The sequence below is a fragment of the Musa acuminata genome, chromosome BXJ1-7, assembly GCF_036884655.1.
Source record: "Musa acuminata AAA Group cultivar baxijiao chromosome BXJ1-7, Cavendish_Baxijiao_AAA, whole genome shotgun sequence".
NCBI lineage: Eukaryota > Viridiplantae > Streptophyta > Magnoliopsida > Zingiberales > Musaceae > Musa > Musa acuminata.
The window spans coordinates 40,290,050-40,314,794 of record NC_088333.1 but is presented as its reverse complement, the minus strand read 5'-3'; the positions used below and the strand labels follow the sequence as shown (position 1 = coordinate 40,314,794).

General features: G+C 34.4%; 2 protein-coding genes across 3 annotated transcripts; both read left to right on the top strand.

Annotated features, from left to right (window-relative positions):
- The first annotated feature begins 4,529 nt into the window (after positions 1-4,529).
- LOC135679385 (V-type proton ATPase subunit a1-like) lies at positions 4,530-18,205 on the top strand. 2 transcript variants are annotated; one of them, XM_065193082.1, is made up of 18 exons: positions 4,530-4,873; positions 7,838-7,882; positions 9,884-10,006; positions 10,388-10,495; positions 11,079-11,189; positions 11,276-11,449; positions 11,674-11,811; positions 12,541-12,648; positions 12,808-12,915; positions 13,037-13,185; positions 13,912-14,065; positions 15,096-15,256; positions 15,918-16,124; positions 16,217-16,400; positions 16,491-16,574; positions 16,988-17,184; positions 17,268-17,327; positions 17,561-18,205. In XM_065193082.1, exons 1-18 carry the CDS (start codon positions 4,733-4,735, stop codon positions 17,763-17,765), a joined length of 2,457 nt encoding a protein of 818 aa, XP_065049154.1. In that variant the 5' UTR covers positions 4,530-4,732; the 3' UTR covers positions 17,766-18,205. The 2 variants fall into 2 exon arrangements, with proteins under 2 accessions (XP_065049154.1, XP_065049155.1); XM_065193083.1 differs by lacking the exons at positions 17,268-17,327; positions 17,561-18,205 and having other exon boundaries at positions 4,531-4,873; positions 16,958-17,002.
- A 618-nt stretch (positions 18,206-18,823) lies between these two features.
- Positions 18,824-24,055, top strand: LOC103992566 (2-methoxy-6-polyprenyl-1,4-benzoquinol methylase, mitochondrial). The gene is made up of 9 exons (XM_009412320.3): positions 18,824-19,130; positions 20,256-20,410; positions 21,005-21,131; positions 21,214-21,275; positions 22,078-22,233; positions 22,323-22,467; positions 22,793-22,864; positions 23,014-23,122; positions 23,634-24,055. The coding sequence occupies exons 2-9, from the start codon at positions 20,314-20,316 to the stop codon at positions 23,733-23,735; spliced, it is 870 nt and encodes a 289-aa protein (XP_009410595.2). The 5' UTR covers positions 18,824-19,130; positions 20,256-20,313; the 3' UTR covers positions 23,736-24,055.
- The last annotated feature ends 690 nt before the right edge of the window (positions 24,056-24,745 follow it).

The window sequence follows — 24,745 nt, the reverse complement described above, 5'->3', positions numbered from 1 at the left end:
AGACTAAAATGATATGGTATTATTACATTATCTTTTATCATAAAATCATAAAAATTTTATTTTAGTATTTTTGAATTGAGTTGTAGAATTTCACCTTCGCCACTTATCCTATACATCAAAAAAAAAAAAAAAAAACCAACGGCTATAGGTTTTTCACATCTCCCAGCCCACATTTCAATATTTATAAAAGACAACTCAATCTCTTTATAAAAATATTAAGATATTTTAAAAAATTATCTAAATCTAATTTATACTAAACTGATATTATTTTTTTATAAAATCACAAGATTTTTTATTTATGGTATTTTTGAATGAAGTTATAGAATTTTGCCTTCACCATTTATTCTTTACATAAAAAAAAAACAACTATGGTTTCCATTATCTTCCTCCCCTCATTTCTATTTTTATGCAAGACAGCCCATTCTTTTCATTAAAAAATATTTTTTTCATATGAATCCAATTTAGACTAAATTGATATAATATTATATTATTTTTGATAAAATTATAAAATTTGTTTATAGCATTTTGGAATAAAGTTATAGACTTTTATCTTCACTACTTATCCTGTGCATAAATAAAGATATTTATGAAAGACAATACATTCTCTTTGTTAAAAGATTAAAATACTCTTAAAAATAAATTTTTTTTTATCTAAATCCAATTTAGATTAAACCGATATGGTATTATATTATTTTTCAATAAAATCATAAATTTTTTTATTTATAGTATTTTTGAATGGAGTTATAAAATTTTGTCTTCCCGACTTATCCTTTGCATTAAAATTCTATATTTATGAAAGCTAATTCATTCTCTTTATAAAAAGATTAAAATAATTTTTCATCCAAATCTAATTTGGACTAATATTGTTTTTAATAAAAATCATATTTTTTTATTTATAGTATTTTTGAATGGAGTTATGGATGTTTTGACTCATAGTAATAAAAAAATAATAATATAATCTTATTAAAAAATATCGATTGAACCGATAACATTATAACTTTATTCAAAAATACAATAATCAATTATGTTTAACACCAAATCCAATTTAGCTTTTTTCAATAGAAAATTAGATGGGACATTTTTATCAATTTAAGAAGTATGAGCTCTTTTAGGCATTTTGGAAACGAATGATGCATTAAAAACAAAATTCCAAAACTGTGAGATTTTTCATCAAAAATTATTCAACTTTTTTTTAATCTAATTATCTGTTAAATACTTGGGATTTTGTGATAATAACAATCTATATCATAAAATTCTTCGAGCCTCTCGAGTGTTTAAACAATAGATAAAAATAGATAAAAATAGATAACAAATGATGAGTTGATATTAGACGATGCATTATCCCAACAATAGATAAAAATATTTTATCTAAATTAATTATTATTCTTCCCGTAATAGACGGATTTATAACTACGGATGAAATGATATCTTTCGCCCACTAACACAATTCTACTACAAATTAGTATAATATGTATAATCACATTTATACATATTAAATGTCGAACTAAAATTAGTCAATGTTTTGTTTTTTTAATCAGACCGGACTTTTCAATTAAAATCTTTTAAATTCTTTAAATTAGAAAGTACGAAAGTCTCACTTTCTTTGTCGGCATAAAACACAATCGAAAAGGTCTAACTTAATTAGAATCAATCAACATCACTCGGGATCAAACTTAGTCGAAGCTCATCATAGATCGCACTCGGTTCAAACTTGATATTATTAAATTAGTGCTCATAAAGAACTTGAAGTGGTTTGAAATAATCAAAATTGATCTTAATGGGAGTATGCTCGATCTAAGCCTAACTAAAACCTAACCAAAACTAAGGTTGATCAGATTAGACCGAGTAGTGACATAATAGTACAATTTTAATTTATTACAATTAATAATAATAATAATTCGACAATGTGTGACATATCATTGATTAAATTCAATCTAATTAACATGGCCCTTAAACAAAACAATTGATATTACTTAAATCAAATAACAAATCAATTTTCTAATTACGATAGAAATTTGAGATCACATAGTTAATTATAAATTTATCATGCATCAAAAATTTACCATTAATTAATTTCGAAATCCATAGAAATTATATCAGTTAAAACATAAATCGAACACTTTTCATGCATCCAAAATTCATCAGATTTGTATGAACTAAAACATAGATAACTTTTGCGCATCAAATTTTTCAAAAATTATCATTATTTAATTTTAGAATTCAAAATATCTATCGATTAAAATATAATTTTGATATTTTTCATGTGTCTTAATTTTTGAAAGCTTGAAATTAGTTAATTCTAAAATTATTTTTATTCTTATCAACATAAGCCAATTGATATTCAAATTAAAATTAAAGAATTTGAATGAAAGACTTACTGTTGTCTATCAAAGCTTGCTTAGCATCAATTAGAACGAAGATATGCGATGAGGGAAAATCCATGTATGACATAAATCTTAATTTCTGATTTTTCAAAATTAATGTTTGAATAATTAATTTTATTATTCCAATTTTTCTCAATCAAATTAAGAAATTATCTTAATGCCTGTATATTACTTCAAAATTAAGAAATATACCTATAAGGAACAAATTATTCTACCAAGATAAAATGTTAACTATATAATTTTTAGTTTAATTAAATAAGGAATAAATCTGGTAATTTACACTTTCTCCACTATGATGTGACTTTCGATTTTCTACTTTATTCATTGAATTATGACATGTTCTAAACTAAAGTATAAGCATTAGCAAATCTTGTAGTTGACATTTAATTACGATCACTTGTAGCTATTGAAGTTTCCCAAACTTAGTATGTTTTACTTAAGAGTCATTGAACAGTTTATTTACGATGAGCTACTTTTATGATATCGTCGATAGTTAGTTCGAACACTCTTTGAGGATTGAGATTGACTTAAAGACATGCTCTCGATTGATCTACATAAAGATTAAAATTCGATGGATTGTCCAATCTACTCATTATGGTGCTCGAGTCAGTTCTACCAATGATATAGTAAATTTAATAAAAAAATACCTAACCTCAATTACTGTTAGAAAAGAATTGAATACATAAATTAACTGTTGTGACATATCATCTCCTATTTATAAAGATTAGGAGGAAAGATTTTTCTCAACAGAGTAAAGAGATTTTCTCAGTCAGATAAATCTTATCTGCTATCAATTACTATATACAACATTTTTTTTATAATAAATTTAAGTTATATTGGGAAATATATTTGTATTACTAATTTGCATTCAAAGAAAAGAGTAAGCGTGAATGTATAATTATGGAATGCTATTTGATCACATAGGTGTTATTTAGTGGAATTATATTTCGAAAGTCAATTGAATATTATGTGATAAATTTATACTTCTAATATTTTGATATTTATTCAAAAGTATATATATTTTTTATTTAAATTAATAAATAAAAAAGAATTTAGCATGGTTCAAAAATATAATCATATAAATGAATATAAAATAATTTTTAGAAATAAATAAAAAATAAATTTTTATTTCATAGAAGATATAAATCATGTTGATTTCTTTGGCAATCTTTTGATAAGATATTTTAAAAAAATATATTAGCATCTTGTAAATATTAAAATATTGATGTTATCTTAAGGTAGAGAACTTACAATATAGCATCGAGACCAAATATAATTTGAAAAAAATTATCAAATGTTAATGTATCTTTGATCATTGTTTTGGGCTAATTATTAATCGTGTCGTTATTGGCGGAGAAGATTTCTTCCATCACAATAGATATGAAATGAGAATTAAAAAACAAATGTTTTCATTAGATTAAATGGATTAGAAGACATTCACACATAAACTCAAAACCTAATGCCTATATTTACAATAATATATCAATCAATCAATCAATCAAATGAGAATATTAAGCAAGAAGTTAGCATATGCTCCCAATAAGTTATACAGAATTAGTTCACAATGCCAAAATATTTTTATTATAGATATCAATCAATCTTTCCAAGTCTAAGTTAGTTGAAATCTTCGAAAAATTTGTAGGATAAAGATATGGATATAAATAAGATAATAACCACTTTGCGTTAATTTATTAAATTGAGGTTTGAAATTAATTTTGAAATATGTCAATGTATAATTTACATATTAATATAAAAAATAAGCACATATTGATGATATGATTCCATATCTATCCCTTTATGTATATTACAAGAAATATTTGGAGGCATATGCATTGTACTAAAATATAAAGGGGTAAATGTGATATTTTCAAGCATTAAAAGAATAAACATGTAAAAGATACTCCAAAATATAAAACCCATATGGAATGACTAAACGGGTATGGATCTTTATTTCGATCCGAACCCGGCCGAGATACGGTTAACCGATTCGAACCGAGTCAATCCACTAAATTCCCTTTTTACCCCTACCGGTCGTGCCTTCTGCTACCGGAGATCGCGAAGAGCTCACTCGTTGTTTCGGAGGAGGGCGAGGGTATTCCTGGATTCTCATATCTCTCGCTTCTTCCCCACTTGAGGACGGCTCGGCCCCTCCAAGAAGCACTCGCCTCGCACACGTTGGCCTCCGAAAGAGATCGGAACCTTCCGAGTCCAATGGCGGTTGCGAATCGAACCAGGCGAGAGCGAAACCCCTCGCTCCAGATCTGAAGCCCCCCTCGCGCTATTTCTCTTTCTATCCCTCCCTCCCTCGATTCTTTGATGCCACATCTTCTCGATCGATTCGTGGAGCGATGAAGTTGTTCGACGATTTGCCGTCGATGGATCACCTTCGATCCGAGGACATGAGCCTCGTGCAGGTCATAATCCCCGTCGAGTCCGCCCACCGCGCCGTTTCTTACCTCGGCGAGCTCGGTCTTCTCCAACTCAAAGATGTGAGGAACCCTAAACCCGTAGATCTGATCGTCTTTGCCTTCGATTCCCACCGCCGATCTCGTTCCATTTTTTTGGTCTTTCTTCTTAGGTCGTCTTTATCTTGATTATATCGGCGTTCTCGATAGTTCTCGTGATGTCAACGGATCCTTCTTTTAAATTTTCTGTTCCTTGATGGATGATGTTGTCGGTTTAATAAACTCAATGAATTATCGACTCTGCTGATTGCGAGTGTGCTGAATTCAGATCTTGTGCAGTCAGATGAATGCGATTCTGGTGAGATCTTGGCTTTTTTTGGATGTAATTGATTCGGGCAGCTGCGGAAGTTTGTTGGGTTTGTTTGGTTTTATCATTCTTAAGAAGAGGAGAATAGACGATCACATGTGTGCTCACGGTACCTACTTGTTCATTTTAGATCTGGGGTGATAAGGATGTAATTGGGATTTGCTATGTAGCCAGAGATGATATGACATTCTCTAATTCGGGAAAGAGGTTAACATTCTCTAATTCTGGAAAGAGGTCATCTTCTGAGGACAGAGATAATAATTTTTTTCTGAGAGTTCGCCATATATTTTGGTCATGGACGGTGATTAGGTTGTATGATGTCGTGGCAGTAACTAAGGGTGTGTATTACAGTTATATTTTCTCCTCGAGAACATTGACAACTTTTAGTCAACATTTTATCATTATGGCCTATACTGGACCAATTAGGTTTCTTTTCCGTAGCTATTTCTGGTGCTGTCAATTAGTAAATGTCTTAATTTCTCCGTGAGAACGTTGATGGTTTAGAATTTTTAATATGTCTCTCGAGGAATTCATGTTGGCTTTAGATCTTTTTTTTTTCTTTTTTTAACGAAGACCTAGAATACTGACTGCTGTTGTCAAGCATGTTAAATCTGTTTGTTAAATCTGTTTTCATAATCCTGAAAGTCATTTGATAATTTATTCTCATCACAAGTTAGATAAATGTCATGGCATCTAATAACGTATTCTCATATTTTGTTCTCATTAGACTCCGATGTAGATTAACTAATCTAGAGAAAATAAATAAATAAGGAATTCCAAGGAAATTTATTTTTATTGACCAATCAGAAGTTCAGAACTACCTTCCAAGACCTATAATTGTCTCAAAAGGTCCAATATGCACACATTATTGGACAAAAGAATGCAAAAAACATAATAATACATTCTGATCTGGCCCCTACAAAAATTATACTATGTATTTTTATGTCATAGAGTTTAATTAAATAGCAATTTTGTGTTTATTTATCGGTACAACAGAATTTTCTTATAAACTGTTTTGGTTGGCACAGAGATGCTGTAGGTTCCACATCTTCACATTTAAAGGTTCACATTCTCTTGAACAATGTAATATTGATATAATACAAGTTAATTGACACTTCTTCTCACTAGGCCCTAAAAAATATAAAAAACAAAAATCTTCTTCTCTGGCTTTGCAAAAATTATTCCAAATCGTGCCACTGATGGCAAGTTACCTGAGGCCATGTTGGAAAGATGGAGAAATATGCAAAAAGATACTGTATATTGTGCAAAGATACATCTGTTGCCAAGATGTTTGACGGTTGTCAAAGCCCAGACCTTTGCAACTTCTTCGATGGTTTATCTTCTAAGATAATTCAGACCAGTAAAGCTTTGTTAGTTTAAGAAACTTTGCAATGAAAATTTTCTTGCAATCAAGTACTTTGATGGTCGCATGATACTTCGGAAGCACCACTTCTGTTTAGCCATTGCAGTTTGTTTCTTTAAGCAATGACTTTTCAATCTTCCCTAAAAAGAATTTTTGTTTTGTTAAAGAAATTAATCAGCACACACTTTGTCCGCTGTGTATCAGTGGTGGAATATAATCGTATTATGCATTAATGAAGATCTTTATTCTGGAGATCTTTTTCTATTATTTCTTTTTGCTATATCCTTAATAGCGGGTTGGTTACACCTACAACCAAAATGGAAACCAAGGGTTTCCTGGTTCAAAGATGCTAAGTCTAAATCATTATTTGTTAGGACTTTTCGGAGTGAGTTCTTTGGCTTGGACAGGACATTTAGTTCATGTCCCTATTCCAAGATCCAAGGAACAGGACGTCAGCTGGAATCATTTTTTAGATGTATAACGGTTATACATCTAAAAAATCCTGATTCGAGTAGCCATTTATTTGACACTTCCCACGGAGTAGGAACTGCCATTCTAACACTTCTCAATGGATTTCATCCACAAACGCAAAGTTTATGGCTGACCGATATTGCTCATCCTAATTTTGCTATTGCATTTATTTTCCTTATTGCTGGTCATATGTATAGAACTAACTTCAGGATTGGGCACACCGGCACAGTATCAAAGAGATTTTAAAAACACATATTCCTCCAAGGGGTCAATTAGGATGTGAGCATAAGCGTCTTTATGAAACAATCAATAATTCACTTCATTTTCAATTAGGTCTTGCTTTAGCCTCTTTAGGGGTTATTACTTCCTTGGTAGCTCAATGCATGTATTCTTTACCTGCTTATGCATGTGCAAAGAAGGCTTTTTTGAATGTACATGCCTTTGTAATAATAGTGAGGTAATCAAAGAAGGCTCCACAGTCCACACCCAAAACCCAATTGGAGTTTGTACATTGTACATGCCATATATCATTCTGAATTCTCAATGTTCTGTCCACCTATTCAAGCTATTAGATTTTTTTGTTGTTGTATCTGTGCACATGTGGAGAGATTACTCCCAAATCAGGGCAAACTGTACTGTACTGACATGACAAATGCCAATCCATGCCAACAGGTGCCAACTACCATGGCAATTCTTACTCATGAGTGCATTGCTTGAGTATTGCAATTTTCAAGTACCTTATAAGGATTCTTTCTAGTACATTTTTGGATCCTTATCCTTTTACAATAATGATGTTGCAACATTTGACTGTGTACATGAAGCACCTATTTCCATCTTTTTTGTGCAGTTAAATGAAGATAAGAGTCCTTTTCAACGAACATTTGTCAACCAGGTATGCGCTCACATGTACTTCTACAAAGTCACTTTCAATTTAAGATTTCTTTTTAGTTTTGCTCTATGTTATAATGTGATGTGCCATTTTTGTGATAATTCATTGTTAATATAATGTTTGCTCTTCGAACTTCCATATATTTAGTGTTGTAGTTTTATATTCTTGCATATTCTTCACAGTTATTTAACATCTGATATGTAATTTTTTAGTGTTCTTGGTGGTGCAGTCATGTACTTTTGCTATTTCTTCACAGTGTTCTTGATGAACAGCCAGCAATACTTGAAGAGTTACTTCAGTTTGTTGCAGAAGAAAATGCTAATTCTTTATTTTTGAAACCAATGGCGACCATATACTTGGACATGAGCTGATATTTTGGTTTATTTTACTGTCACTTTTTTTTATATTTCCCCACTTGAGTTTCTAATTAATTCAGAAAATTTCCGTTGCATTAGTTGTGATTTTGTTGTTACTAGTGATCTAATATATATAAATTATATGATCACTGTAGTCTTGTACTGTATTTCAAATAATTTATGTTCAATGACCAGTGACAGCCAACTGTTATTAGAACTTGTAGGTAGGTTTGTTTCTAGTAAGATTCTAAATTCTGGTCTGACACAGACTGGTACAGTTCCAAGAGACCTGGTGGTATTAGTTAAAGTCTACTGGTAGTTAATTGTAACTAGTAGTTAGGTCACAATTGTCTATAAGTAAGCCTTTGTTAGTCTCTCTAGATATCATGTGTTATCTTCTCTCTTTTTTTTTCATCCGGTAAGAAAGCTCCTACTTTTGCTTTAGCTTAGATTCTTGTGAGGCCTTTCTCCTCCTCAAATTGGTGAAAGTCCTAGTTTAGGAGGGTCAGTAATAACATATTACTTTTTGGACTTAAAAACAAAATTTTGAGAACCCTATTCATCATACAACTACAGAATTGTTCAGTAACAAGTAAATACTTGTCTATTTCCTTTTTGTTATCAAACAACATTTTACCTTAAACAGGAGACTGAAACTGGTAAAAACTTTCTGGTCATTACTGGTCTAAGATGCAAATATGAAGCATAAATTCTTCTCAATTGTTGCTGTCCATGTCAAGGCCAATATTCATCAGACACTTCTTGATGTCTTTGGGTTGTTTATAACTTTATATAAATGTGCTATATATATGTGACAGACTTCAATGCACTTCTAGTTCTTGATGTAAGTTTCTAGTACTTTTGTGAAAAGTTCCTACTTGTCTGAGTGGTTATTTTTCTAATAAGTTTTATCCATGATGATCTGATTTTATTGTCTATATTGTACAAAATATAAAATTGCAAAAACAATTTTTAAGAATATACTGATTTCAGTTGTTTTTCACTTTTTCCTGCCATAAGATTTCTGTTTCAGCATATGTCCATGCTGCGTTCATGTCCATGCTCCACAGAATGCAGTGATGCTTAACGAACATATTATGCTTTAGTGATTGACTTATTGACTGTTAGTATTTGCTTTAAATCTGATGTTTAACACATTCTTTAATGTCTGAGAACTGTCTCTATACATGGCATGACTTGCAGTTTATGTGGACAATGTAATGTTTTTTAACTTCATCTGCTGCCCCTTAATTTGGTGGGTTTATGATTATAATCAGTCACTTGCACATGGCTGGTGGCTTTTTTTTTTGTGTTGACGAATTTGAATGATATCATTATTCTTTTCTGTTTTCCCTTCTAACAAGCTTCAAGTAATTGCAAATAAGTCCTGATTAAAGAGTACTTGCTCCTGGAGATCTTCAGTGTATTTGTTTCTCTCTTCCAATGGAGGGGGCCTTGCAGCACTTGGATGATAATGCCCAAATGATCATATGTTAAGATTTCTGTAACTACATGAATATTTAGATGGTTTTTGCCCGTTTTCTTGAGTTTTACCTTTTTTTTCATCTCATATTTACAACTATAGCAGATCATACATCCTGATGAATCATAATTGTATTTGACATTAGATGTTTCGCTGATCGAATAGGTGAAGCGATGTGGGGAAATGTCACGCAAGTTAAGATTTTTCGGCGACCAGATTAGTAAGGCTGGTATTACAGCTTCTCCTTGTCCTGCTTCACAACAAGTTATTGACTTGGAAGAGCTAGAGGTAAATTGCATATCCCATTGAACTTGTATTTTGTCATCTTTTTCATAATTAAAATTTTAAAATATTATTTGTTCACATGTTAGCACGGTTCATCTTACCAGTCTATACTGGTGTATCGATCGATCATCGATACAATACGTATCGAACTATAGCAACATACCGACATATGGTACGGTGGGGCATACCAACAAATCGGTATGTATTACCCATACCAGTCCTTTATTGGACCTGTACTTATTGCCCATACCGGGCGGTATGCTGTGGTATGACAAACCTTGCATTTTAGAATAAGAAAGATCCTTTTTGTGTTTGAGTTTATCCATTTGGAATCTGGGATCTTCAATCTTCTATTTATTTTGAATATCTTCTCTCTTGTTTCAGGTGCGATTGAGCGAACATGAGGCTGAACTTCTAGAAATGAATGCAAATAGTGAGAAATTACGGCAAACATACAATGAGCTCCTTGAATTTAAGTTGGTGTTATTAAAGGTAATTTGCTAAGTTACTTTTATATATTTTGATGCAAGTATAACTTCATTTTTATCTGGTCATCAATGTCATGTGTGGGTGTGTTTGTTAGAGATCATATGTTTTACTTCAAAACAAAGTTTTTGAGCTTGTCAGCTTTACTATTTATTTTGTTGTAGCCTCTTGTTGACTTTCAATTGGTTTGTAGCTTGTTAAATGCTTTTCAGCCTTGTCAAGCACGAGGTTTTGTTGTCCTTACCATGGACGGCCAGTCTCGTGCGAACCGGTACATACCATTGGTCTCATGCGGACCAGTATGCACCATCGTTCAGACCGGTACCAAACAGGTGGTACATAGACCATCCTCGTTTCGAGTGGTCTGCTTCGATGCAGTAAAACAGGCCCGCTTTGATCCATTTAATTAGGAATTTTAGGGCTCACATTCTCGGGCTCTTTGTGAGCACGTTTGAAGTGTAATTTGAAGGCATGCATATATTAATATATATAAATAGGAAGACAGAATATGCTAGTTGTGATGTTCTTGGTAGACAAACAATGTATATGCCTGTCACTGGACCTGCACTTATTAGATTTTTTATTCCAGGCAGGTGGGTTTCTTGTTGCAGCTCAAAATCATGCAGTTCCAGCTGAGACAGAGTTAGTTGAAAGTATATACTCCAAGAAAGATGATGAGAGCCTATTTTTGCTTGAACAGGTTTTCTTCTTCTCATTGACTAATGATGGTTAGTAATTAATTGCTCTTCTGCCTTTTTGCTTATTGTAACATGCATATCATTATAGTCTGTGCAGCCCGAGCCTTCAAGTAAAGCTGGCTTGAGATTCATCAGTGGGATTATATGTAAGTCAAAGGAGTTGACATTTGAGAGGATGCTTTTCCGAGCTACTAGGGGCAATATGTTCTTCAATCAGGCACCTGCCGGGGAACAGGTTATGGATCCAGTGTCTGGTGAAATGGTATGCATACCTTTACCCCAGTCTGACTCTTCTAATATAAACTGAATACTTTTGAACTGTGCCCATCCAGTTTATGAAAATTTTTACCTTCAATGAATTCTATTTACTTGGAAGATTTTATTGGCAAAGAAACTAATCTTTTCTGTAGGTTCATGCTTGTCTGTTAATGCCTTACGACATGTTTAAACATGTCTCTATTCATATTCTCTTCTCATTTTATGCAGGTAGAAAAGACAGTCTTTGTAGTTTTCTTTTCAGGGGAGCAGGCTAAAAATAAAATACTGAAAATTTGTCAAGCATTTGGAGCAAGTTGCTATCCTGTGCCGGAAGAGAATAGTAAACAGATGCAACTGACTCGTGAGGTATGCTAATTTCTACTGTATCCAAACCATTCATGTCATCCTCAGTGTCTTCACTCAGATAATTAACATTTCAGCATGGTATACTCTTGGCAAGGGCTGCAAGTTGCATATGGACAAACAACCAAGCTCAGCAGTCAAGGGTTGCTCAAGTCTAGTCTAGCATATAGAAATTCAATATTTGTGGAACATAACCTTTTGCAAAAATGAACTAGTTATGTACTGATCTTTTGTGTGATCCTTTTCTTTCTTCTCATATTTAACAGAGGCAACTGTATAACTATATGTGCCCTAGACCCCACATCGCTGTGAGGTTTATGCAACGTGTGAGCTTTTTTTTAGTTTTTCCATTCAACTGTTTTCGGGGTCTCATGAATCAAAGCTATCTTGAAACTATAGATATTTTGAATAGTTAAATACTGAACAAGTCTTTTTTGACTATTGAGTTTTGTTTGATGATACTAAATGATGATGAAATAGTTATTTTTTGCTCTATTTGCCGGGCATAATACCCCTTAGTGAGCTTATAGTGTTAAAACGCTTTAGCAGTTAGTGCATGGTCAATTAATAATGTTTCTGTGGCATGAGAACTGCATAAAAAATTATGAACAGCTGGAGCTTTTAGATGTCTCTTCATCTATCATTGAAGCTGGGGAATTCACATTATTGCTTTATTGCATGAGAAATTTAGAATGAATAAGTTTATATTGACTCGTTACTATCCTCATCTAGGTTTCATTGCGTTTGTCTGACTTAGAAGCAACACTGGATGCTGGAAACCGTCATAGAAATAAGGCCTTAGCTTCAATTGCTTCTCAACTGTGGAATTGGATAATCATGGTATAGCTGGTTAACTCCCAGTTCCTCTTCTTCTAGTTAATTTTAATTGTTATTTGGCTTATAGTTGAAACTAGTTTTCCAATGATGCTTAAATATATGCTAACTTACTGTAATTAGGGCAGGACCTGCACTGCTGATTTTCATTGTTTAATATTTTAGGTGAAAAAAGAGAAAGGTGTGTATGACACATTGAATATGCTCAACTTTGACGTTACAAAAAAATGCCTTGTTGGAGAAGGATGGTGTCCAACATTTGCTAAACCTCAGGTGATAATTTTTGTTATATTATTGTGTTCACCAAGCTGCATCCCAGCTTAATGTAAATTGTTTGTTGGTATTATATTTAGTATAGAAATAAGATGTTTTTGTTGTTTCTTTTTTGCCACAGATCAAGGAGGCTTTGGAACATGCATCAATTCATAGCAATTCTCAAGTGGGGATAATATTTCATGACATGGATTCTTTTGAATCTCCCCCGACATATTTCAGAACAAATTGGTTCACACATGCATTTCAGGAAATTGTTGACGCATATGGGTTTGTCCTTGAAACTCTAATGGCAGACATTTTTACATTTGCTTTCTGATACTTGTAGACATTTTCATCCAAGACCAATTAAATATCACATGCTGGATTGAGATGACTACATGAGTCTCTGCAGTGACAGTATTTAATCATTTATCCAAAGATTGAATGTACCTTCTGCGTTGTATCTAGTTTTGTTATCATTTAACCTCCACCTGTATCTTGTATGTTTAATTATATTGCAATTCTTTTCTTATTCTAATTGTCCCATAACCATTCTTAGCTATTTGAAATGGACAAATAGTACTAATATGGTTATGAAGTATATTGAAATGTCCATGTTTTGTTTTCGTAATTATATATTTGATTTTAATTCTCTATCTCAAAATTTCTAGTTGTCGAGAGTCTCCTATCTTGGAGTTCATTTCTACTACCTTTTGAATCGAAAGAGTGCCATTAGCTAACAACAAACACCATGGAACTTGATATTGAATAGTTTCTTTGTCTTAAATAGTTCCTATCGATCTTCTAAAGTTCAAATTTTCTCACACAATTTACAAAAGAATAGTCTGTGACATAATTGACCACCTAGTCCCGTGCAGAGATCGATTTGTAAGGAAGATAAAGAAGAATTGATGATTAAAGAATGGTTCTATACAAGTATGCATAATGAAGAATAATTCACACTTGGTAATTTATGTTGGCTTTCCATTAATAATTCAATTTGTTATTGTGCAGTGTTGCTAGATACCAAGAAGCAAATCCTGCTGTATACTCTGTCATAACCTTCCCATTTCTTTTTGCTGTAATGTTTGGTGACTGGGGCCATGGGTTATGCTTGTTGCTGGGATCACTGATTCTTATCCTTCGTGAGAAAAAGCTGGGATCTCAGGTAGTCTTTTTAGCTTGAATTTTGAGGTAGAATATTTTGTTGTATGTTGTACTGTGTATGAATTTGCTAAGGGTTCCTTAAATGTCAATCAAGGAGTCAGCATGGTAGTGGCATGTGTGATGCGCAATGTTGAATTTTGTTTATCACATGCCTTATCACATGCTCAGCTTTGCAGATGAGCACACCAATCACCATCTTATCATTCTGATACTGTACATCAGTGTGTCAATGCTAGATAGCTTGCATGGCAAGTATTATCATGGTATTTCTTTTTGATGTAAGATGTCCTAAGATGCTTTAATTAAGTCACTTTCCGTCTGCCCCTAGAAATCCCAAGTGTGCCTAAAAGGATGATTGATACTTTTTTTCCTGTCTCTAGGTTGTTCTTGTTGAGAGAGTACAACATTGAAGATTCTTTATCAATGGATTGGTTCACAAATAAAAGTATTTCTTTTTCTATTTTTTCCTAGTAACTCTAAACATCCATCTCAATATTCTCATTTCGGTAACAGAATTTTTTATATATATATTGTTTTCTAACTGCCCAACACTCTGATTCATAAAAATATTGTTCGTCTCACAATTATCTTATAATATATTCATATGTCAGCTAAAACATTTATTTAAAATGATATGTTCATATTCGAGCTGTCTTATAATATGTTTATATGCCCAACACTTAGATACAATGATATGTTCATATGCCAGCTAAAACATTTATTTAAAATTTGCTGCTTCACATCTTATGTCATATATAAGGAGTTGCTGAGTCTGCTGATCTTTGAAATATAGAGTCTAGTTAAACCATTAGTTTGTTTGTATAAGATTTGAAAGATATGCTTGGCACCTTCAATCATTTGTTGTTGTTGTGATAACTTTTGTCATCAGTTCATAGTATTTCAAAGTTAATGGTACAATTGCCTTCGATCTATATCTTTTATGTCAGAGCTGATTATTCTTCTACCTAAAGACTGCCAAATTAACTGCTATTTGCATAAGGTAATTAATAACTTTTTTCTTTTTTTTCCAGAAACTTGGTAGCTTTATGGAGATGGCATTTGGCGGGCGTTATGTAGTACTTCTGATGGCACTTTTTTCAATATATTGTGGACTGATATACAATGAATTTTTCTCTGTTCCTTTCCAGATCTTTGGCAAATCTGCTTATAAATGCCGGGATAGCAGTTGCAGGTTTAATAATGTTCATATCTGTAGTTTCGTTGTTAATTATTGATGAGTCTGTTCTATTCGGATATAAAGTATTCCATATGATGCTCAAAGTAGCCCAGGATTGTTAGACTTGCATACTGTACCTACTTGTGGTTCAGATGTGCAATGCTAGTCTAATGTGTTTTAAGATTAGATGGTTTTATTTCACTTATATGTTACTCTTATTTCACTTAGATGGTTTTATTTCAAAGCAATGAACTAAGAGATAATAATCTAACTAATTATAAATAATGTTAGGACTATATTCTTTGACCGTTAATGCAAGATATTGATAGATAAACTCAACCCATATGTTAGCCATCTGAAGTGTCTTATGAGCAAAGATCACCTTGCGTTAGTTGTTTTTACAAGTTCATTACATATTTGTGTTATTTATATTCCTATTATCTTCAGTGCAAACCATTTAGTTTTTATTTTCATTCAGCTGCCTGTGCTTCTTAAGATTTTGTTTCATTGCCACAGCTTGATTCAATTACTATCAAATTACATTTCTGATATTTTGTGAATTAATTAATTGATTTTGTGCTAATCTTAAAGTTTTCTATGAACGTCACATTCTGAGTTCCAAATTTTCTTGTTAGATTGCTACTTCTAATTAATTTGTTTTCTTTGCATGCTTCAGTGATGCACATACTGCTGGCCTTATTAAGTATCGTGATCCATATCCATTTGGCGTGGATCCAAGATGGCGCGGGAGTCGATCTGAATTGCCCTTTCTGAACTCCCTCAAAATGAAGATGTCAATATTATTAGGTGTGTCCCAGATGAACTTAGGCATCATACTGAGTTACTTTGATGCAAAGTTTCATGGAAGCTCCCTTGATGTACGGTATGTAGTAGATATGCTTGGTATATTTTGTGTGTCTAATCTTACCAACCGACTTAAGGTTGAGAGATTCTGATTTCTTACTCCTTTTTCAGGTATCAGTTTATGCCACAGATGATCTTTCTCAACAGCCTCTTTGGTTATCTCGCACTCCTTATTGTCATCAAATGGTGCACAGGATCTCAAGCTGATTTGTATCATGTTATGATTTATATGTTCCTTAACCCAACCGGGGATCTTGGAGAAAATAAGTTGTTTTGGGGTCAGAAAGAATTGCAGGTTGTACACATTGTATTTTTCTTTACAAAATGATGATCTGTAAGTTTTCACTGTGCTCCACAATTAAAGTTTGCTTGTTTCGGAATGCAGATATTGTTATTGCTTATGGCTATCGTAGCAGTTCCTTGGATGCTCTTTCCAAAACCATTCATCTTGAGAAAGCTTCATACAGAGGTAGAATTTTAGTTCTTAGCTTTTGATTACTGCTCCAGATCATGGATGAGTCGGTTATTTAAAAAATCTGCATTGGGATGTTCAAGCGATGTCATTGACGGGATGATGTTACTTGTTAGTTTAATGGGAAACACAATGTCATTAAGCAGCTGATGATGTTTTCTGCTTTATTTTCTCTAGTTTATGTCATGACGGGATATAGCTCATGATGAGCTTGAAAGCTATTTGTTTACTTTAAGAGAAAATTAGAACTGAGTTTCCTTCATCATCTCAATTTTCTTGATACATATGTTTGTCTATGTACATTTTTTTACAAGACATGAAACTTAGTCTCAGCTATAATTATTAGATGCATGAATTTTTTTAGAGAATATGCTATACAGCTATTACAGTGTGCATGGTGTCTTGGGTAGAGATTTCAAGGCCGGACTTATGGTATCCTTGGGACATCAGAAATGGATCTTGATCATGATCCCGATTCTGCAAGGAGGCAGCACCATGAAGACTTCAATTTTAGTGAGGTATTTGTGCATCAGATGATACATTCTATTGAGTTTGTTCTTGGTGCCGTCTCAAACACTGCATCTTACCTCCGTCTTTGGGCCCTGAGGTATGTAACATTAGCTCTGACAAGTTTTTTCTTTACGGTCAACACAGTATTTATTGGATTTTCTGGTTTCTTTTGTTACTCAGCTTGGCACACTCAGAATTGTCAACTGTCTTCTATGAGAAATTGCTTCTGCTCGCGTGGGGGTGAGTTTGAACAATAATTTAATATGTTGCTGCTTCCTTTATGTAAATATTTTCCTTACAGTTAGTAAATAACTGATTTAATTATATTCAAGTTTCAGAATTGATGATCCCTAAGACCATCTAGTGTTGTTCTATTCTGCTAGAATCTTGTTATGCTGCTACGAAGGCAAATTAAATATATGAGACACCAGGAGTTTGTGACTTTGGTTTATTTGAGAAAATCATGTGTGCAGGTACGACAGTGTCATCATCCGGATAGCAGGGCTCGCTGTCTTCGCTTTTGCAACAGCATTCATTTTGCTTATGATGGAAACCCTTAGTGCGTTCCTTCACGCCTTGCGTCTTCATTGGGTTGAATTCATGGGCAAGTTCTACCATGGTGATGGCTACAAATTCAAGCCTTTCTCATTCAAGTTACTAGCAGATGAGGAAGATTAATAGGTGGTGGTATATGACAGAATCTTTTTGCTTTATTGGAAAGTAGAGGAGAACAACATGATAGAAAAAAACAGATGAATGTGGAAATTGTTATTGCACTGAAAGAAAGCATCAGACAAACGCTGCAGGTGCGACAACTTAGTTGAGCGCACCATTTAAAAACCGTGCAGATGTTATGCAAGCAGTCCGTTTTGAGAAATTGAAACAGCTGTGCAACGTTTGCAGACTGACAGGCCAAGAGATCACTCAGACGAGGAATAATGTTTTTGAAGACACATTAGCTGCATAAAGTTGACGGATTCCAGAAGATGTCCCTTTCTAATTTTTTAGCTCAAATGTAGATTCTGTTAAAAATTGAGGTCTACCATGACCCCTGATATTTTGTTCTACTCACTGCTATATTTGAAACCACTTAAAAGGAAAGTCTATTGTTTCTGTCATTTCGGCTGCTGCACTTGATAATTATATCTATATATCGTCAACCATTACATATAACTCTGTGCGAGTGCTGAGTAAGATTTATATTGTATGAAGGATCAATTCCTGCGGTTGTACGTCGACCATTTTGAGCGGCCTTCAGGTGTGTAGGCCCCTTGATGGCTCGTACATCACATCACGCATGGGGCTCCGATGATTGATAACCCAACTTTAGTCACCCAATCCGTCAGGCAAGCTTTTAATTAAAAAGAGGAAAAAAGGATATCTAGTGAGATGATTACTTAGATTATTTTGTGCATATCGAAAATAGTGGCGGGGGCATTAGTTATGACACAGAAACAATTACTTAGATTGGTGGTTGTTTTCTTCTTCTTTTAACTTTGTTAGTGCCACGGTTGATTTCTGTTTTTGTAATTACCAGAATTGTGGTCCAGGAAACTAGCACTACCCGAGCCACAGTATAATCATAAAACAACCGGCTTCACCCTGGAGCTTTCATTTCCCTTGATTCCGATCCGACGGTCCTGATCTGATCAACCTTGCCGAATTGGCCCGATCGCTGGACCGGATTCTAAATGGACTAGGCCTGATCGAGGGCCGACTCAACAGCCGGTCCCAACAAAAAGAAAAAGAATAAACGAAATTTCCAACGTCCACAGCTCCAGACGCTACGAGGCCACGCCCTAGCTTGCTTCCGCCGGCCGAGCCCTTCCGCCGCTGCTTCACTGCTCCTCTCTGCCGCTGATACTCTTCTCTCCTGATCTAAGTTCTCTTATCTCTCCTGACCTCTCATCTCATCTCCTCCCCGCTTCTCTCCTCTGCTCCCTTCTCATCCCCGCCCTCCTTCCCCTGCCTGGCCGAAGGCAGCACGCAGTATTCTCTCTTTCATCCGAGCACCATTAAACCTATCAGCCCGTGGATCTTCAGGTGTAGTTTTCTGTTCGATTAATTGAGATCAGCATGATAATGTTTATCATGAATGTTCGATGTGATATATTGATGAATCCTACTACTATGAACCAAGCATGAGTGTTTAGGTTCGTCAGAGGCTGATAGTTAGAGTTTGCCATAGGAAATAATTTTTTTCACAAAAGACAATAATATATATTTTTTTAAAAAGCATGAGTGAATTTTTTTGGTTGCTAAGGATTGAAATTTCAGACCATATCAGTGTACCTAGCTTTGTTTGGTATGGTGTAGTATGATATATCGAGCAGTACGCCTAATTTAGCCATAAAATCTTTCGAAAATACTTGAAGATAAAAAAAGAAGAAGTTAGGATAGGATTTCTAAGTTAGAAATAAATATTCATTTAGTATAGGTTTAACAAAACTAATGTAAATTCGGTAAGAATAGTATCACATATCTTTTTCAGGCTTTGAGGAATAGCCTTGTGCAAAGTTCGTAATTTCGATTCGTTATGGATTGTCATTTTATTTTATCATCATAAATATCTTCTAATATTTAATATGCATGAAATATAAATATTTGACCTATTAAGTATCTACTTTCGAATAAATCAATATAAAATACACTAATTATAATATTAAATATCTTAATTAATCTCTAATTAAAGAAAGAGAATATATATCTCTTGATTAAAAAGTTCTTTCTCTTAATCCTTCCAAATTAATCTCGATTCAATTCATAAATCGTTGTTTTGTAAAGTTTAAGAGAGTACAAATGTGACAAAAAATGAGTTTGAGATATTTTAAAGGAGTGTGAGGGTAAAATATGAGGGAGGATGGGTTTAAAAACCCGTAAGTAAGGGCTCCAACAGTCAAATTGACCGTTAGAAGCGACCATTACCGATCTGTACCGGGCGATAACAATCGAGATTTTGACTTTTACCACTCGATACAGCCCCGTATCGTCCGATACGGGGCTATATCAAGCGTACTATCTGGTACGGGTGGTACGATTTGAAATTTAAATCCTTGATTGCTATATGGTTTGTTCACATGGTATGGTATATTCCTTGGTAGCTTTCTTCTTCCCCGTTGAATTGAATGGGTTGCTATCAATTATGAATTTTCTTCTTCTCAATAGCAGATCCTTGTGAACTTCTATTTGATTCTTGATTCAAAGGGGGAGCGGCAAGAGCCGATCCATGGCATTGCAAAGGAGCACGTGCAAACTAGCCAACAGTTTGAAGTTTCTCCTTCCTCGGAGAGCTTCATATCTTCATTCACATGCCACCAGCTTCGGTACTACTAATCATGTTCCATTATTTTTTATGGTTTTTCTTTATTAGGCTTTTCTTCTCTCCTGCATTTTATTTTATGTTTATATATTGACTTGGTTCAGTTCTGCTCTTGTTTCAGTTTTCTGTTGATTTTATCATTTTTAAATGTTTTTTAGATGTGTATTATTTGATTGTTAAAGCTTGCTTAAACTTTTTTGTGCACACATTTATACTTGTTTTCTTTTATTTCTTGCATCTTTCTCTCAGATAAAGTCCAGTCGCAATTTATATTTCTTGTAATGGAACTGAACTTGCCATTTATTGAGCACCTCAAAATATCTGTATGGCTTGGCTGGTAGCATTTATTATTCAATGAAGAAAAGAAGCAGGGAAGTCTTGGTCTCTCTTGGCTTGTGTAACATATTAGCACCTCAAACAGATAGGACGTATGTAAGGTAGGTGTTAGATGTTTGAAAGCTGTTGTGTTCTGGAATATGTATTCTACTTGTTGTTTCCTCAAATCATCATGCAACTTGTAGCAAATGATGTATTTTCTGTTATTTACTTGCATTCATAATTGTCACTTTGTCAAATGGATCACTAACTTCTGATGCAGGATTTAAGGAAGTCCGAGAAGAAGAAAAAAGTCAATTGGTTGGTAATGTCTTCAGTAGTGTCGCTTCAAACTATGATCTGATGAATGATCTGATGAGTATTGGCTTGCACAGATTGTGGAAGGACAGGTTGGGCCACTTGTATGTTGACTTGTGTGTCCATAACTAAATGTTCTATAGCTGATAATTACTTTCTTTTGGAAAACTTCAGATTGGTTACAAAGTTGGGTCCTTTTCCTGGAATGAAGCACCTTGATGTGGCTGGCGGGACAGGTAGATTAATGATGCTACGGACGAGGATGCCTTCGGCTATAACACTTAGAAATGACAAGCATATTTTCTACCAGTCACAACCAACGAAGAAGCCCTGACCATTTGGATTGAGTGCACAAATCATTTCGTATTGTTAGTTCCATTGATGACCATATTACTAGTTAACATAAAAACTATTATTACCTCTTTTTATTTTTTCTAATAAAGTCTTGTATCTCTGCACTACTAATCCTAATCGACCTCACTTTGCCTGACCAGTGCATCTATAGCTTTACTATGGACATATCATACCATCTTAAATGGTATTTCCTCCTCTCTTAGTTGTTATCAGCATCGTGTCTTTGTCCTTATGACACATTATAATAAAATCATATCGATTCTTTATTTCATCCTATTTTTTTATCATCTTCCATTTTGTCTTACGGTCTAACCTTTCTTTGATTTTGTTTTTTTTTTATTTAGCAAAATCAATGTGAACATGTATGTGTTAACCACTCATTTATCTGGTGCACTATTGTACCAAGATTTAGCCAAAATGAAATACTGGAGTCTATAACCAGGATGGTTTTATATGGGTCTCCATGACCACCTATCATAGTTTATCGTCATGCATTCATGTATGTGCTTGCATTTTGTTTTTGGAGGGGGTGGAAGGGACAAACCAGCCCAAATATAATGGTCAACTTTGATCTCTGTCAGATGATTCCAGCAGGAACCTAACTTAATAAGTACTTAATCCAGCAATAATTTGATAAACTATGATTATTTGAAAGCTTATATTGGCAAGATATTCTTAGTGCAGGTGACATAGCCTTCCGTGTCCTTGAGAGTATAAGGAGTGTGAGTCGCAGAGCCATGCAGGATGGCTTTGCTGAAACTGAGGAACAGACACAAATTTACATATGTGACATTAACCCAAACATGTTGAATGTCGGCAAGAAACGTGCTATTGAGAGAGGTTTATTATTACGCTATGTCATATGAGCTTGCTTTATGAGCCTCTTTGTTGCTACCTTTTTAAATAATGAGTTCAGTTTCCTTATGTAGGATTTGCGGAGGACCGCTATCTTCACTGGGTAGAAGGAGATGCAGAAGCTTTGAGTTTTGAGGATGAGTCAATGGATGGTTACACCATCGGTTTTGGTATCAGAAATGTGACACACATTGAGAAAGCTCTTGCGGAAGCTTATAGGTAATGTTCTTGAAGTTCTACATAATGTTGTTGGTGTTGTTTGGTCCAGATAAGAAATCAGCATTTCTCTAGATCATTCATGAATTAGATAGACATGATAGAATATTGAGATGGTACCACTCGTCTTCCATAGTGCTCAAATTGATTGATTATTGAAATAATGAATCGATAGCTTACATATAGTCTTGAATATGGATGATCTTGGCTTCTCTAATAGTGTCTAATAGTTAGTTACCTATTCAAGAAAGATCAGATGACCTATATCCCAGTCTTACACGATATGGTTTCTTTTACTCTTTTATCTTGTTTGTATGTTTACATACAGAGTCCTAAAGCGGGGTGGCAGATTCTTATGCCTTGAGTTGAGCCATGTGGAGTTTCCTGTCTTTAAACAGCTGTAAGTTTGACTTGTCTTATCATATTTATCCATTGTTCAATCCTTCAACTTATTGAGAAATTCCTATTACAAATGCAATCGACTGAAGTGAATGGGGGTCTTGCTGATATTCCTGTCCAACTTGCTTGACGTTGGGTCTGTATTTGCAGCTATGATTACTATTCCTTTTCGGTCATTCCTGCTGTTGGAGAGCTTGTCGCTGGTGATAGAGAGTCTTACCAATACTTGGTCGAGAGCATCCGGCGATTTCCTAATCAGGTAATGGTTTCTTATGAACTTGCATATGAAGAAGTGCCGGGATATTGATTTAAGCCTCTCACAAGTATGCATAGAACAACACCTTGCTGTGATCTTTCAGATACTGTTGCAGTGGACCATGCAGTTGACCTTTCTGTTAATTGGAAATAATTTTGTAACTAGCAGGACATGTAGAACTTGTGATGAAAAGAGAACCAATCATTGGTAGTTTCATTGAACTGCTAAACTATGTGTGATCCTAATGATAATGTTAAGTTTCTTATTGTTTCATACATGCTGTACGGTGCTCATGTGACATCTGCATGGTGATTGTTCGGTGCCAACGGTGTGCCGGAACACCCTTAGATGAAATATTACCTTGTTCTTGCTGTCATGGACCACATGTTCTGTATTTCCAAATTGTAGAAAAGAAAGAATAGTTTAAAGCTGTTCCATGAGAACAAAATTGAGTATCGTCATGTGTCAGTGGATTCTTCCATGCATGATCTTGACCATGGCTTTGACTGTGCAGGATGCATTCGGTCGGATGATTGTCGATGCAGGCTTTCAGAAGGTGGAATACGAGAATCTAGTTGGTGGGGTGGTTGCCATTCACTCTGGACTAAAATTGTAGGGTCCTTGCGAAGGAGCTCGCAACGATCACCCGTTCTTTTCAAGAGTGTGTTTGATATCCATCAAGGAATTGTGTCGGTGGCATCTTCTCAGCAGAAATTCAACTAGCATCACCTTTGATCATATGATACTTTTCTTTCTTTGTTGAGATTCAGTGGACCAACAAAAAATAAAATGGTGTGCCAACAAGTTACAGAAATTTTTTTTTGGCACTCTTTCTTTGTGCTATTATTTCAGCTTTCTTTCCCCGAAACGTATGTAACTGAGCTTCATCTTTGTATTTTTCTACAAAATTTGGTGCAATTTCTGTTTCTTGACTGATTGCTAGAGTCTACAAGAGGTCATTGCACTGTTGTCACAAAACATAGAAGCAAATTAGGAGGTCTTTACCAGTGTGAAACATGTTCCCATTATTACTTGACCCCACCCGCCTCCAATGATTATTTAATAGGCAATTGCTCTTTCTTTCCATCAGTAAGAATAATAAACATCAATCATCCCATTGAACAGAGTTGAATTAAAATCTTACTAAATACCGAGATTGAAAAACATGTTGTGTGTCACCTCATCAATAATACAAATAGATTTCGAGCCTTTGACGCTTGTCAATCAATAAAATAATTCGCTAAATAAATATCTTGTGTCAACTCATTTGCACGTTGACCAACACGCAACGATAGACGCAAAGCTCTCGTTGCGTTTGAGCCTCGGTCTCTCCTCCACGCGATCTGCATGAGGCGCATGCGACGTGCACGTTTAATGGATGCATTTCGACGACGGACGCAAAGACATCGTTGACTTCCTCACCGAGTCCGGGTGATCCAATACGAGGTTGGAGATTTCCCTTTATATATATATATATATATAATTCCATCCATCTCTTATTTATTCGTCAAGTAATATTAATATTATTAGAACTAAAAAAAGCAAGCCTCCAAGAAACGCGAGGCATAGAAGGAAAAGGTCAACGGTCAGCCACTGGCGGAAGATGACCCAAAAAGAACACAACAC